The sequence below is a fragment of the Lynx canadensis genome, chromosome C1 (genome assembly GCF_007474595.2).
Source record: "Lynx canadensis isolate LIC74 chromosome C1, mLynCan4.pri.v2, whole genome shotgun sequence".
NCBI lineage: Eukaryota > Metazoa > Chordata > Mammalia > Carnivora > Felidae > Lynx > Lynx canadensis.
In genome coordinates, this window is record NC_044310.1 from 166,561,166 (window position 1) to 166,577,153 (window position 15,988).

Below are 15,988 nucleotides of genomic sequence, written 5' to 3' on the forward strand. Positions count from 1 at the left end.
ACTAGACTTTTCCAATGAGAGAGAAAAGTATAGCTCTAAGTGCTAGGGTATTGCACACTGATAGTGGATCATGCCAACCTGTTCTGGTTCCTACAGAATGCATATAATAATCCAAAATTTCCATTTGCAATCTTTTTCTGGTTTTCTGTTTCAACATCTGTCAAAATAGTGTAACTACTACTATAGTACCACCAGGAATAGAGTCTCTGGCCAAAGATAACTTGTAAACTGTACCTAGACTACACTCAGTCTGTTACTGCTACCCATTAAAGTGGATCAATTCTTCCCTCAGTTTCCTCTGTCAGTTCCTTTGGTTCTTCCTCTGTTGGTTTCTTCCATCTTAACTATTTATTGTTCATGCTTTCCTAGCTATTTATTCCACCAGTTGATCATACAAAGTAATGTATTTCTCCTCAAGGGTAAACTAGATAGAATATCATGAGCTTCAAGAAATACAAAATCCCTATGGTGTATTAATTTTAAAGACTGCATTTTTGCATACATAAAATCCCCATTTCTGACATAATGCCTTGTGATGTGAGGCAAGTAGATATTTAATAGCTTTTTATTATTTATTTTGATTGCCATTATATCTAAGCAAGTTAATATTAAAGTAGATTTTATACAAATACCTGTACAGTTTGCCATTCTTAAGTATATATAATAAATTCAAGATGGATAAATAGAGATGTACATAGCTTAAGTGACTTTATAACTTGCTAAATAATCTTTCCAAATGGGTAATTTCTAAGAAGTATCAAAGTTACAGTCTTGGCATCGAGATCATGAGTGATATTTCTTCCTAAAAGATTTTAAAATATTCCAAATGTTCCGCAGCAGGATGGTGTTTCCTAAACTCATTCAGTGGGCACTTTCAAATATATACAAAAGTAAAGAAAATAGTATAATGGACCCTAATGAACCTATATGTCAGCCACATTTAAAATATATATAAAACACTTAAGAACAAGGAAATAATAATACGATTGCTACTGTGAGGAATATTCTTAGGTATTATGTTCATTGTAAGAAGACCACTGGAAAAGTGGAGGGCTTAGTTGTGATCTTTCAGAGCTTAGAACCAACTGTCTCTTCCTTAATGTAGTGCCTTGTTTATTCCTCAGGTTTGTATCATTGTGTTGTGTCTTACACTGGAATTAAATACAAATGACACTCAATAAACATACTTTGGGTTGGATGCTATTCTACATCGTAGAGACTCAGAGATGTACTAATACCTACCCTCCAGAGTCTCACAATCTGGTGATGGAGACAAATATGGAAATAAATTGTTATTACACAGTGTGCTGGGTGGTATAACAGGGACCCACGGGAAGCACGGAGGTTACTCACCAATAAATGTATACATGCCCCAACCAAATTGTAGACTTCCTCTACTCTCTTTTTAAAAAATAAGTGTAATAGAAAAAACAGTATTTTCCTTATCCAAAGCTATTATTTGAAGACTGCTCTTCATTTCCTGACCTTGAGAAGGTACATTCACTGAATTCAACCATTTATTCAATCAAGAAATATTTCATGAGGATCCACCATGTGCCATCACTGTGCTAGATGCTGAGGATACAAGGCTGAACAAGGTAGAAATGGCCTCTGATCTCAGGAGATAAATGTGGCAGGTTGAATAACCAAATCTTTGGAGGCTATTCCTCTAACATCCCCTTAGAATCATTTACAACTATGTCTTTTCTGAAACATATGACCAAAAATAAAGCTTTATTTAACCTCTCTTGGAACAGTTTGAGGTATAAACAGACAAATTTAAAATACAATGTCACACGTGAGCATTCTCATGTGAACACATTGTAAAACCTCTAAAAGGTTAGGTGAGGAATAAACATATTTCTTGCCTTTGGTATGATTTTCATGAAGCTGCAGAAGGGATTTTAAGGACTCGGCACTCTCAAACTCCTGGGTGTTCCGGAGGAAATCTTCAGCTTGGTCTATTTTAATAGCAAACTACAACAGAAATACAATGGAAAGACATTTGAAAAAATAAAAATTAATGTGCCACTTTGGGTTATTTGTACAAGTTTTTCATTAATTCATGGCCTAGTTGACTGTAAATGTGTGTGTTTGTATAATGATGTGTGTGTTTGTGTGAGTGCATGCTGGCTTAGGGTGTTTGTATGAGGCTGTGTGTTTGCACGTTGCCACTTTACAAAGTGCCAAAGTAAAAATTTTCTTCTCCTTCCTTTGTATTCCTTTCATACTTGGAAATATGTCATATATGCTGAAATAATCTAACTAGTTTACCAATAAATGTCTATTGGAATTTTCAACTAAAATTAGTGTGTTTAAGCAGCCATTTTTCAACATGTAAAGCAGTTCATCAAAGAATAACCAGAAAGCTTGCTAACTAACAACAACAAAAACAAAACAATGAAAGTTTGGTAAACCAGTAGCCTATGTAATTATAAGTAAATATAATTTAAGAAAGTTGAAATATAATGTTTTCCTCTGTGATTAGACCTAGAACCAAAAAAATGTAACTTTCAAAATAACACAAGTCTAATGCCATTTCAAAAAGACTGAGAATCAATGTCTAATCTCATTTCTTATACAAAACAAAAATATATATTTTTGTGCAAAAAATGATTTGAAGAGATATAAACCAAAGGACTGCCTTTATAAGAAGGAATGAGATTTAGGATGGGGGAATGCATTTTACCTCCTAAATCTATACTTTGTAATTTTGTTTGCATTTTTATCAATGATCTTATGTATTCTTTATATAAATAAAAATGAAATTAGATACAGCAAGAATGCAAAATGGAAAACTTCTCCACTGTTTCAAAAAACAAGAAGCAATTTGACATCCTAAATGGTGATGAATATGACCAGTCTTTCTGTTTCTCCTTGGAGGAAATATGAAGGGGAGGTATCTGAAGTGATATTAATATTCTCAGGGGAATAATCTTAGAAACAAATTTTAGAAGAGGGTAAAACATCTTTGGTTCTACCAGTACAGTATATCCATGGTAGTAGACATAGTGGTAGTCTAGCTAGATAATAGTTAGTTTTAACACTCAGATTTAAAGGTAATTATGATAGTTTATAAGAATATTTCAATCAACTTGTTTACCTGTGGATTAGGTATTGAACTGATTCATAAAGGTAAAGTATCAGTGAGAAAGATATAAAAGCTGGGTGGCTCAGCTGGTTAAGCAACTGACTTCAGTTCAGGTCATGATCTCACAGTTTGTGAGTTCGAGCCCTGTGTTGGGCTCTGTGCTGACAGCTTGGAGCCTGGAGCCTGCTTTGGATTTTGTGTCTCCCTCTCTCTTTCTGTCCCAACCCCACACATGCACTGTCTCTCTCTGTCTAAAAAATAAATAAAACATTTTTTAAAAAAGACATAAAAGCTTATCACATGCTTCTTTTTCAAGTTTTCTGCAAATTATCATCTATGAATTTAATGATTTTTAATATTTTTATGTAACTATCCAGTTAACGAGATGTGCTGTATTTTGATTATTATAATAACCACATAAAATCCAGTTATAAATGCATGGAATGATGGAGACAGACTAATGAGGATGCCCTCTTTGGAAATGTGGAGAAGGCCTACGCCATCATGTTAGAACAATCTAGTGATACCAGCCACTGCCACTTATGGACAATGTTCTGAAAGTTAGCTTGGTGTTTGATAAGAGAATAACCTGTCTAATGGTTAAGTCTGTGCGTCTGAAACAGTCCTGTAATAAATATCAACCATGCAATAAGAAGTCATTCCATTTCTTATGGAACTTTATGCATCATAATTCAATAAGAGGATCCTATCCACACATCATTTACATCTCTAATCCATTCCATTTATAATAGCTTATGTTAAGGGTATTCTTTGGTTTTTTTAAAAAATGTTTGTTTATTTATTTATTTATTTTGAGAGAGAGAGAGCAGGGGAGGGGTAGAGAGAGAGGGAGAGAGAGAATCTCAAGCAGGCTCTGTGATCCTTCTCATGACCCATGAGCTCATTTCATAATGAATTGAAATCAAGAGGGACACTTAACTGACTGAGCTATCCATGTGCCCCTTGAGGGTATTCTTTGAAGAGAAGCTTCAAAACAAACAAACAAACAAATAAATAAACAAACCCAACTCTAGAAGGTGATTTGGTTTTTCTCTTTAGAACACTAAAAAGTTTTGGAGTCACTGTATAACTTATACCTATATTTCAACTGTTATTTGAAATTACAATAAATAAACAAACAATGCTTTACTCAAAAAAGTTTTCTCTAAAGTTCTGTTAACTTTTTTTTACCTGATGGTATTTTTCTTTTACCCACTTTTCTTTTTGCATCGTGCATGGGATAGAAGTGGCAATGGTGGGACACTTTGCAAAGACCTTATTCTCATCTTTGTTTTTTTTTAAATAAGTAATGACAATAGTTTTAGCATACAGAAGGGGCAGGAAAGATTATGTAAGAGTCTGCATTCAGCTTAGTATGAAGTGACCCACAAAACTGGAAGCAGGATAATACAAGAAACAGTATCTTTTCAGTAGAAATCAGAGTGCTGGGCTGAATTATGAGTTGACTTAGTATTTCCTTTTACTTCATGCAATATCTGGAAATAATTTCTCATCACAGAGAAAATCAGCTAGCATTAATGCTACTACCTTGTGAGAAACAAATATTGGGCCTAATGTTTGAAGGAAGATCATTTCCTGGGCTCAAATGAGGTGAATTTCAAGGGCAGTTGACATCTATACCCCACTTACTTAGATGGAATGAATCCGATGTATCTACAATTTGACCCCTGGAGGTGCATTTCACCTGGTTTCTGTTCAGGAAAGAAAACTATGTGTGAAACTTTTTCTCAAGATGATCTATAAAATGAATTGTAGTTGGACTTCTGTATTCAAACTGTAGGAAACAAACCTTAAAAGTTACAATAAGGTTTTTGCTCCTTGTTTTTACTTTTAAACAAGTTCATGATGCATGAGATTGCCTACCCCAATTTTTATGTTCTCTTACTAATCTTTCTTCCTTCATTATTTTGGATTTAAGACCCGAATTTTGAGTTCAGAAGTGTCATATTTTTCAAAGCTAGTGCTTTATCATAATGAAGCAGTGCTCTCACATCAAAATGAATGTACTGCCACTTGACAGAGAAGTTAAAAGTGAAATTTCCAATAACTGTCTTACACCAAATACAACAGCTCTTTTGATAATGTTCTTTGAGTCTCACATTTTGAAATTGGGAACTGCAAAAAAATCTCAGAATTCAAGAAAAGTCACAGGAAGAAATGACCTTCTTAGGTCCAGGACTTTTTCTTTTACTTAAATTTTTAATAAGTTCAAATTACGGAATTCAACTATATGCCTTAAGAAAGCATTCTATAAAATACTATGCTTACAAGTCAAATGTTCCATAGAATATTCTGCAATTGCCTTTTGGTAAATAGCCAAAGAAACTCTATCCTCCATCTTTTAGTCAACAAGAACATGTTATACCAACATTTCCCAATAATCCTGTAATCAGGGATAATTGTTTGATTTACTAATTATACTGACTTATGAATAAGAGTTTCCATTTTTACTTAATATTTTACTTAATTTTATAGTTAAAAGTTTTTTTTGAAGGACTACATTTAAAATATTAACAACTTTATTCTTTGGCAATCAAAAATTAAATGCATTATATATAACTTAGTCATTCTGCCATTTTTTAAAGTGATTGCAACGTCCGTTTGTGGAAATAGAACATTTTCAGAAGTGCTATCCATTAGCTCTGAAGTGAAGAGGGTAGTTTTTTAAAACACAAACCTCCAAGGCATTTTCAAAAAATTCAGAGGTCAACCTGAGGAGCTCCCTTCTTTTTTCAAGCATAGAGACAAGCGCTGTCCATGCTTCACCCAAGGTGTTGGCCATGGCATCATAGACTTGACTCTGATCCTTGTTCTCTTCAGCTGTCTTGTCTGCTTCCTGCAAGAGTTCCCACACCTGATCTTCCAAAGCCTAAGTTCAGGAAAGAAAAGAGTGTAAGAGCCTGGAATCATATTTTAAACACTTGAATATTTAAAATTGCATGTGGTCTAAGAAAGTTTATATAGAATTTATAAACAAAAGTGGCAGGGCAGGTAGGTAGATCAAGTAGACAGAAGGGAGCACATGGAAATTGTGATAAGCTAGAAAGCATGGCCAGGCTAAAGGCATTTACATTTAAACACTGTTCAAACACTGTAGAGATTTATCAAAGGTATGAATTTACATTCCCAGAGGTCCAGAATATTATGTTGACCTCACATTTCAAAAAAATAAAAATGAAAAAATAGAAACCTAATTGGAACACATCCAGAAGAGAGTGATAGAGGGGGGGGAAATGTGAGAAATAAACCCAGTAAAGCTTAGTTTATCCTAAATAATTATTATTGGCAATATGCTCTTGAAGCTTAATATAAATGTCAAGAATAAGTTCTTGAAAGACAATATTCATAATGTCAACATTAGAATATCTGTAACCAATAATACAGATTGAACAAAATATGGAAGATGAAGGGGACCATGTGCTTACCTAATTGTTTCATTTAGGGATAGGAGGAGGATCTCACAGATTCTTTCATTCTTAAAGTTGGCACCAAAATAATGGGAAAAGTTTTAAAAATATAATAGGCTAAAAATAATATGAACAAATTCTAAAATATAAGCAAAAAATGTGACTAAAATGTGATAATGCAAAAGAAAACAAAAGAAATATAGAGCATATTTATCAGGATACACACACAAAAAACAAAACATGATAGGAATATGATTAAATACCAGTTAACACACAAAAAAGTGGATGAGTTAGTTTTCTCAATCAAAAGACAAACATTGGAAGGAGGAGGGGCCAACATGGCAGAGAAGTAGGGGGATCTGAACTTCTCTCTTCTCTCAAACAAAGAAGTGTTGAAACCAGAGGCCTTTGAATCCCAAGAGTCCAGGAGGAAAAGAGACAGTCGTGCTTCCAGGGACCCACTGGGACAAACTGACAGGTCATATGTGTGTGATTGCAAACTGGGAGAATAAAACAAATGGAGGGGAGGGAACCCTTCTGTGGAGAGACAAAGGGAAGAGAATGAGCAGCTGGCGAAGCATAGGACTGTATCTGGACAAGAGAAAAAAACACTGACCCTGATGGGGAAAGATCCAATCTCTAACTGAGGGATTTCTCTGGACTGGAGCCAGCTGCCTGGATCATGAACCTGTGGAGGAGGGGAGCCAGCCCTGGGCTCAGTGGCTAGGTCAGAGGTGCAGTCCGCAGTGGGAGAAAGTGATCCCCTCGCTGGAGTGCTGTGGGACAGGACAAAGCCTGCATGCATCTGCCAGCCAGGGACCACATACTGGGCAGCGTGGAGCAGGACTTCCCCAGTACCAGTGCATGCAGAGCAAGAGTTTAAATCCCAGCCAAGCTCCAGGGCATGGGAATCGGCTGAGTGGAACAAACTGCCTCATTTGCACCCACAGCACAGTGAGGATGGCTCAAACAGAGTGGTTTGGGCACTGGCTCCATGGAGAAGAGACTAGGGGTTACCATTTCTCTCCCCACCACCACCAAGGTGGGGTCTCAGGGATCAGACAGCAGGGCCCACAGTGGAGGCGGGACTGTCTACACCAAACCATGCCCCTCTTCACCTGGTAACTGCTATCTACTGGAGAGGGATAGACATTGATTAACCAGACGGTCCCTCCTCCAGATCAGCACTGTTCCATTGCCTGGTTTAACTCTCCAACAACTTTTATTATATAGATACATTCTTCTTTCCTTTTCTCCTCCTTGTCTCTTCCCTCCTCTAGTCTGGTTACTCTAGTTGTTGGTTTGTTTAAGCACACATATTTAATCCATTCTCTTGATACATGGTCCATACCTCCTTCTTTATTCTCCTTTCACTCTCTCTCTGGATTAAGCCACAAGTGTAGTTTCTCTGTCTGGACAACTTTATCTTCTTTTCTTTTTCCTTGCCTCCTTCTTAATTTTCCTTTCTTTCTCTCTGGATTAAGCTATATGGTTTTTCTGTCTGGATAACTTTCTTTTTCTTTTTCCCCGCCTCCTTCTTTATTTTCCTTTCTCTCTCTCTGGATTAAACTGTATAGTTTCTCTGGTCAGTTTTTATTCTTTCTTTTACTGCCCCCCCCCACCCCTGTCATTTCTCTTTTTGTATGGGATAAGGCCTCTTCTATCAGCACCTCCTCTACCCTGTTGTTTACTTGTAGCTGGTGTTTCTGGTTTTTTGTTTCTGCGTTTTTTGTTTGTTTGTGTGTTTGCATGCTTTTGTTTTGTTTTATGTTTGTTTGTTTGTTTTCCTTTCCAGGGCTACTTCAACGAATAATCAAAGCACACCTGGTGGAGGGTTCAAAACATCACTAGGAGAAGGGAGATAAATAACCAAAGGCACAACAACAGAGAGCAAGTAACACTCTCCAAAAAATGTCTTCTGAAGGGACATGCCCTGGACAGTGTATGACCCCTCTTTAATACAGTAGTGCTTGCAGGTGAAGAGCACATAACAAGCTTTTAAAACACATGAGGGACAGAAAACTAACCGAAATGACAAAACAGAGGAATTCTCCTCAAAAGAAATTCCAGGAAGAAATGACAGCTAAGGAATTGATCAAAACATATTTAAACAATATAACTGAACAAGAATTTAGAATAATAGTCATAAGATTAATCGCTGGGCTTGAAAAAAGCATAGAAGACAGCAGAAAATCTATTGCTGCAGAGACCAAGAAACTATAAAAATAGTAATGATGAATTTAAAAATGCTATAAATGAGGTGCAAAATAAAATAGAGGAGGTCACAGCAAGGATTGAAGGGGCAGAGGGGAGAATAGATGAAACAGAAGACAAAATTATGTAAAAAGAAGAAACTTAGGAAAAGAGATAAAAAAATTCTGGATCATGAGGGGAGAATTAGAGAATTGATTCAATGAAATGGAACAATATCCATGTCATAGGAATTCCAGAAGAAGAAAGAAAGGGGCTGAAGGTGTACTTGAACAAATCATAGCTGAGAACTTCTCCAATCTGGAGAAGGAAACAAACATTGAAATCCAGGAAGCACAGAGAACTCCCTTCAGACATAACTGAATCGATCTTCTGCACGACATATCACGGTGAAACTGACAATATACAAAGATAAAGAGAGAATTCTGAAAGCAGCTAGGGATAAATGGGCCTTAACATACTAGGGTAGACACATAAGGGTAGTAGCAGACCTATCTACTGAAACTTGGCAGTCCAGAAAGGAGTGGCAGGAAATTTTCAATGTGATGAACAGGAAAAATATGCAGTCAGGAATCCTTTATCCAGCAAGCCTGTCATTCAGAATAGAAGGAGAGATAAAGATAAAGGTTTTCCCAAACAAACAAAAACTGAAGGAATTCATCACCACTAAACCAGCCCTACCAGAGATCCTAAGAGACTCTGTGAGTGAAATGTTGCAAGGACCACAAAGGACAAGAGATATCACTACAAGCATTAAACCTACAGATAACACAATGACTCTAAACCCATATCCTTCAACAACAACACTGAATGTAAGTGAACTAAATGCTCCAACAAAAAGACATAGAGTGTCAGAATGGATAAAAAAGCCAAGACTCCATCTATTTGCTGTCTACAAGAGACCCATTTTAGACCTGAGGACACCTTTAGATTGAAAGTGAGGGGATAGAGAACCATATAACATGCTACTGGAAGTCAAAAGAAAGCTGGAGTAGCCATACTTATATCAGACAAACTAAATTTTAAACTAAAGTCTGCAACAAGAGATGAAGAAGGGCATTATATAATAATTATGGGGTCTATCCATCAAGTAGAGCTAACAATTATAAATGTCTATGCACTGAATTCGAGAGCACCCAAATATGTAAAACATTCACAAACATAAGCAGTCTTATTGGTAAAAATGTGGTAATTGCAGGGGACTTTAATACTCTACTTACAACAATGTACAGATCACCTAGACAGAAAATATATAAAGAAACAATGGCCCTGAATGAAACACTGGAACAGATGGACTTGACACATATGTTTAGAACTTTTCATCCTAAAGTAGCAGAATATACATTCTTCTCGAATGCACATGAAACATTCTCCAAGATAGATCACATACTGGGTCACAAAACAGCCCTCAATAAGTATAAAAGAATTGAGATCATACCACGTACACTTTTAGACCACAATGCTATGAAACTTGAAATCAACCACAGGAAAAATTTGGAAAACCTCCAAATGCATGGAGGTTAAAGAACATCCTACTAAAGAATAAATGGGTCAATCAGGCAATTAAAGAAGAAATTAAAAAATATATAGAAACAAATGAAAAGGAAAACACAACAACCCAAACCCTTTGGGATGCAGCAAAGGCATTCCTAAGATGAAAATACATTGCAATCCAGCCCTACCTCAAAAAACAAGAAAAATCCCCAACACAAAATCTAACAGCACACCTAAAGGAACTAGAAGCATAACAGCAAAGAAACCCCAAACTCAGAAGAAGAAGAGAAATAATAAAGATCAGAGCAGAAATAAACACTATAGAGTAAAAAAACAAAACAAACAAACAAAAAAACCCACTAGAACAGATCAATGAACTAAGAGTTGGTTTTTTGAAAAAATAAAATTGATAAACCTCTATCCAGGTTTCTCAAAAAGAAAAGACAGAGGACCCAAATAGATAAAATCATGAATGAAAATGGATTTATTACAACCAATCCTTCAGAAATATAAGCAATTTTCAGAGAATACTATGAAAAATTATATGCCAACAAACTGGACAACCTGGAAGAAATGGAAAAATTCCTAAGCACCCACACATTACCAAAACTCAAATGGGAAGAAATAGAAAATTTGAACAGAGCCATAACTAGTAAAGAAATTGAATCAGTTATCAAAAATCTCCCAACAAATAAGAGTCCTGGACCAGATGGCTTCCCTGGGGAATTCTACCATATATTTAAAGCAGAGTTAATACCTATCCTTCTCAAGCTGTTCCAAAAAATAGAAATGGAAGGAAAACTTCTGTAATCATTCTATGAAGCCAGCATTACTTTATTCCCAAACCAGACAGAGACCCCCACAAAAAAGGAGAACTACAGGCCAATATCCCTGATGAACATGGATGCAAAAATTCTCAACAAGATACTAGCAAATCGAATTGAACAACATGTAAAAAGAATTATTCATCATGATCAAGTGGGATTCATGCCTGGGCTGCAGGGCTGGTTCAATATTCACAAATAAATCAATGTGATACATGACATTAATAAAAGAAAGAATAAGAACCATACGATCCTGTCAATAGATGCAGAAAATGTATTTGACAAAATATGGCATAGTTTCTTAATAAAAACCCTCAAGAAACTTGGGATAGAAGGAACATACTTAAACATCATAAAAGCAATTTATGAAAAGCCCACAGCTAATACCATCCTCAATGGGGAAAAACTGAGAACTTTCCCCCTGAGATCAGGAACACGACAGGGATGTCCACTCTCACCGCTGTTGTTTAACATAGTGTTGGAAGTCCTAGCATCAGCAATAAGACAACAAAATCAAATAAAAAGCATCAAAATTGGCAAAGAAGAAGTCAAACTTTCACTTTCCTCAGATGACATGACACTCTACATGGAAAACCCGAAAGACTCCAACAAAAGACTGCTAGAACTTATACATGAATTCAGCAATGTCACAGAGTACAAAATCAATGTACAGAAATCAGTTACATTTTTATACACCAATAATGAAGCAACAGAAAGAGAAATAAAGAAACCGATCCCATTTATAATTGCACCAAAAACCATAAAATACCTAGGAATAAACCTAACCAAAGATGTAAATGATCTGTATGCTGAAAACTATAGAAAGCTTATGAAGGAAATTGAAGAAGACACAAAGAAATGGAAAAACATTCCATGTTCATGGATTGGAAGAATAAATATTGCTAAAATGTCAATACTACCCAAAGCAATCTACACATTCAATGCAATCCCAATCAAAATTGCACCAGCATTCTTCTCAAAGCTAGAACAAACAATCCTAAACTGTGTATAGAACCACAAAAGACCCCGAATAGCCAAAGTAATACTGAAGAAGAAAACCAAAGTGGGAGGCATCACAATCCCAGACTTTAGCCTCCACTACAAAGCTGTAATCATCAATACAGTATGGTATTGGCACAAAAACAGACACAGAGACCAATGGAATAGAATAGAGAACGCAGAATTGGGCCCACAAATGTATGGCCAACTAATCTTTGACAAAGCAGGAAAGAGTAGCCAATGGAAAAAAGATAGTCTCTTCAACAAATGGTGCTGGGAGAACTGGACAGCAACATGCAGAAGAATGAAACTAGACCACTTTCTTACACCATCCACAAAAATAAACTCAAAATTGATGAAAGACCTAAATGTGAGACAGGAAACCATCAAAACCCTAGAGGAGAAAACAGGCAACAATCTCTTTGACCTCAGCCACAGCAAGTTCTTACTTGACACATCTCCAAAGACAAGGAAATTAAAAGCAAAAATGAACTATTGGGACCTCATCAAGATAAAAAGCTTCTGCACTGCAAAGGAAATAATCAACAAAACTAAAAGGCAACCGACGGAATGGGAAAAGATATTTGCAAATGACATATCGAATAAAGGACGAGTATACAAAATCTATAAAGAACTCACCAAACTCCATACGTGAAAAACAAATAATCCAGTGAAGAAATGAGCAGAAGACATGAATAGACACTTTTCCAAAGAAGACATCCAGATGGCCGACAGACACATGAAAAGATGCTCAATGTCACTCATCATCAGGGAAATACAAATCAAAGCCACACTGAGATCCCACTTCACGCTGGTCAGAGTGGCTAAAATGAACAAATAAGGAAACTATAGATGCTGGCAAGGATGTGGAGAAATGGGAACCCTCTTGCACTGTTGGTGGGAATGCAAACTTGTGAAGCTCCTGTGGAAAACAGTGTGGAGGTACTTCAAAAAATTAAAAACAGAACTACCCTATGACCTAGGAATAGCACTGCTAGGAATTTACCCAAGGGATACAGGAGTGCTGATTCATAGGGGCACATGTACCCCTATGTTTATAGCAGCACTTTCAACAATAGCCAAATTATGGAAAGAGCCTAAATGTCCAACAACTGATGAATGGATAAAGAAGACGTGATTTATACATACAGTAGAATACTACTTAGCAATGAGAAAGAATAAAATCATGCCTTTTGCAGCAATGTGGATGGAACTGGAGGGTATTATGCTGAATGAATAAGTCAGTCAGAGAAAGACAGATATCATATGTTTTCACTCATATGTGGATCTTGAGAAACTTAACAGAAGACCATGGGGGAAGGGATGGGGGAAAATAGCTAAAAACAGAGAGGGAGGGAGGCAAACCACAAGAGACTCTTAAATACAGAAAACAAACTGAGGGTTGATGGGGGGTAGGGGAGTGGGGAAAGTGGGTGATGGGCATTGAGGAGGGCACTTGTTGGGATGAGCACTGGGTGCTGTATGTAAGCCAATTTGATAATAAGTTATATTTTAAACAAAGACAAACATTATCAGGTTAAGTTTATAAAAGAAGTCAACTAATTTATGTTTGCTAGAGACATCCCTAAAGACATAACTTTTGAAAGTAAAAAGATGAGATATACCAGGCAAAGACAAACAAAATAAAAGGACTAACAACATTAATGACAGACAAATTAGAAATGAAAACAAAAACCACTGGGATTTAAACTGGCATTTTATTTTGATAAACAGTGCAATCTACAGTAAATATAAGGTACTCATGAATCTTTATATTTATGGCACTGAAATATTTTAAAAAAACAGAGCCAGGTGCAATGCAGTACAAAGAAATAAACAACAAAAGATCCTGGTAATAAAACAAACCTCTCAGAAATTTTATGATAATACTTTAAAGAATAATTCTTAGATTAAATGGAGAATAAAAAATACTATTACAGACTGTTTTAAGAAAAATAATAATGAGGCTATTCTGTTTAATAACCTAAGATATCCAGCTAACTTTAGGCTCATATAAAATTCACAGCATTGAGCAACTTTGTTTTAAAGAAAAAAATTAATTCATTAAACATTCAAGTCTAAATTATAGAGAAAAAATAATAAAATAAAACAAGAATTAAGTTATTAAGTATAAAATTGTAAATTAATAAATTAGAGAAAAATATAAGAATTAATTTAAGAGAAGTTGGTTCACTGGAAAGCCAAATAAAACATTAAAATATCTGACAGATGTCCACAAAAATAGCAGAGTAGATATTTCTAATGTTTCATCGCTCTACACAAACTTTGCAAAAGCAAGCAAAGACGGTCTTAATCAATGTTGTCAGGACTCTGAAAAATAGTCAAAGGTTTACAACCATTAAGTGAATACTGACACACAAAAAAAGCAACTTATTAATAATAAGAAAGTTTTGAGAAATTTTTTCTCACCCTTGCCCACCTGCAGGGTTCAGCAGAAACTATCAGCATGGTTACAAAAATAAGACTATATGTTGTCTACAAGAAATCCACTCTCACTATAAAGGTATAGAAAGATTAAAAGTAAATGGATGTAGAAATATATATCATGCTAACATTAACGTAAAGAAAACCAGAATGCCTATATTAATTTCAGACAGAGCAAATTTCTTTTTTTTTCTTTTTTTTTTAATATATGAAATTTATTGTCAAATTGGTTTCCATACAACACCCAGTGCTCATCCCAAAAGGTGCCCTCCTCAATACCCATTACCCACCCTCCCCTCCCTCCCACCCCCCATCAACCCTCAGTTTGTTCTCAGTTTTTAAGAGTCTCTTATGCTTTGGCTGTCTCCCACTCTAACCTCTTTTTTTTTTTTCTTCCCCTCCCCCATGGGTTTCTGTTAAGTTTCTCAGGATCCACATAAGAGTGAAAACATATGGTATCTGTCTTTCTCTGTATGGCTTATTTCACTTAGCATCACACTCTCCAGTTCCATCCACGTTGCTACAAAGGGCCATATTTCATTCTTTCTCATTGCCCTGTAGTACTCCATTGTGTATATAAACCACAATTTCTTTATCCATTCATCCATTGATGGACATTTAGGCTCTTTCCATAATTTGGCTATTGTTGAGAGTGCTGCTATAAACATTGGGGTACACGCCTGGGTGGCGCAGTCGGTTAAGCGTCCGACTTCAGCCAGGTCACGATCTCGCGGTCCGTGAGTTCGAGCCCCGCGTCAGGCTCTGGGCTGATGGCTCGGAGCCTGGAGCCTGTTTCCGATTCTGTGTCTCCCTCTCTCTCTGCCCCTTGCCCGTTTGTGCTCTGTCTCTCTCTGTCCCAAAAACAAATACACATTGAAAAAAAAAATTAAAAAAAAAAAACAAACATTGGGGTACAAGTGCCCCTATGCATCAGTACCCCTGTATCCCTTGGGTAAATTCCTAGCAGTGCTATTGCTGGGTCATAGGGTAGGTCTATTTTTAATTTTTTGAGGAACCTCCACACTGTTTTCCAGAGTGGCTGCACCAATTTGCATTCCCACCAACAGTGCAAGAGGGTTCCCGTTTCTCCACATCCTCTCCAGCATCTATAGTCTCCTGATTTGTTCATTTTGGCCACTCTGACTGGCGTGAGGTGATATCTGAGTGTGGTTTTGATTTGTATTTCCCTGATAAGGAGCGACATTGAACATCTTTCAGAGCAAGGAATAATTTGAGAGATTAAGATGGGTATCCCAAAGTGATAAAGGGATCAATCTCCAAGAAGATATAACAATATTAAAAGTGTATGTGCCTGGTTGATGGGGGGTGGGAGGGAGGGAAGGGTGGGTGATGGGTATTGAGGAGGGCACCTTTTGGGATGAGCACTGGGTGTTGTATGGAAACCAATTTGACAATAAACTTCATATATTGAAAAAAAAATTTAAAAAAAAAGTGTATGTGCCTAACAATAGAGCATGAAAATATGTCAGCCAAAA

The 15,988-nt window shown here is 36.3% G+C and overlaps 1 protein-coding gene across 1 annotated transcript in view; it reads right to left on the reverse strand.

Moving 5' to 3' along the window:
- Positions 1 to 15,988, reverse strand: part of CCDC141 (coiled-coil domain containing 141) — a 204,809-nt gene that overhangs the window by 137,393 nt on the left and 51,428 nt on the right. The window contains 2 exon segments of the mRNA XM_030326780.1: positions 1,869 to 1,977; positions 5,790 to 5,981. Of these exon segments, the coding sequence (XP_030182640.1) occupies positions 1,869 to 1,977; positions 5,790 to 5,981 (301 nt within the window).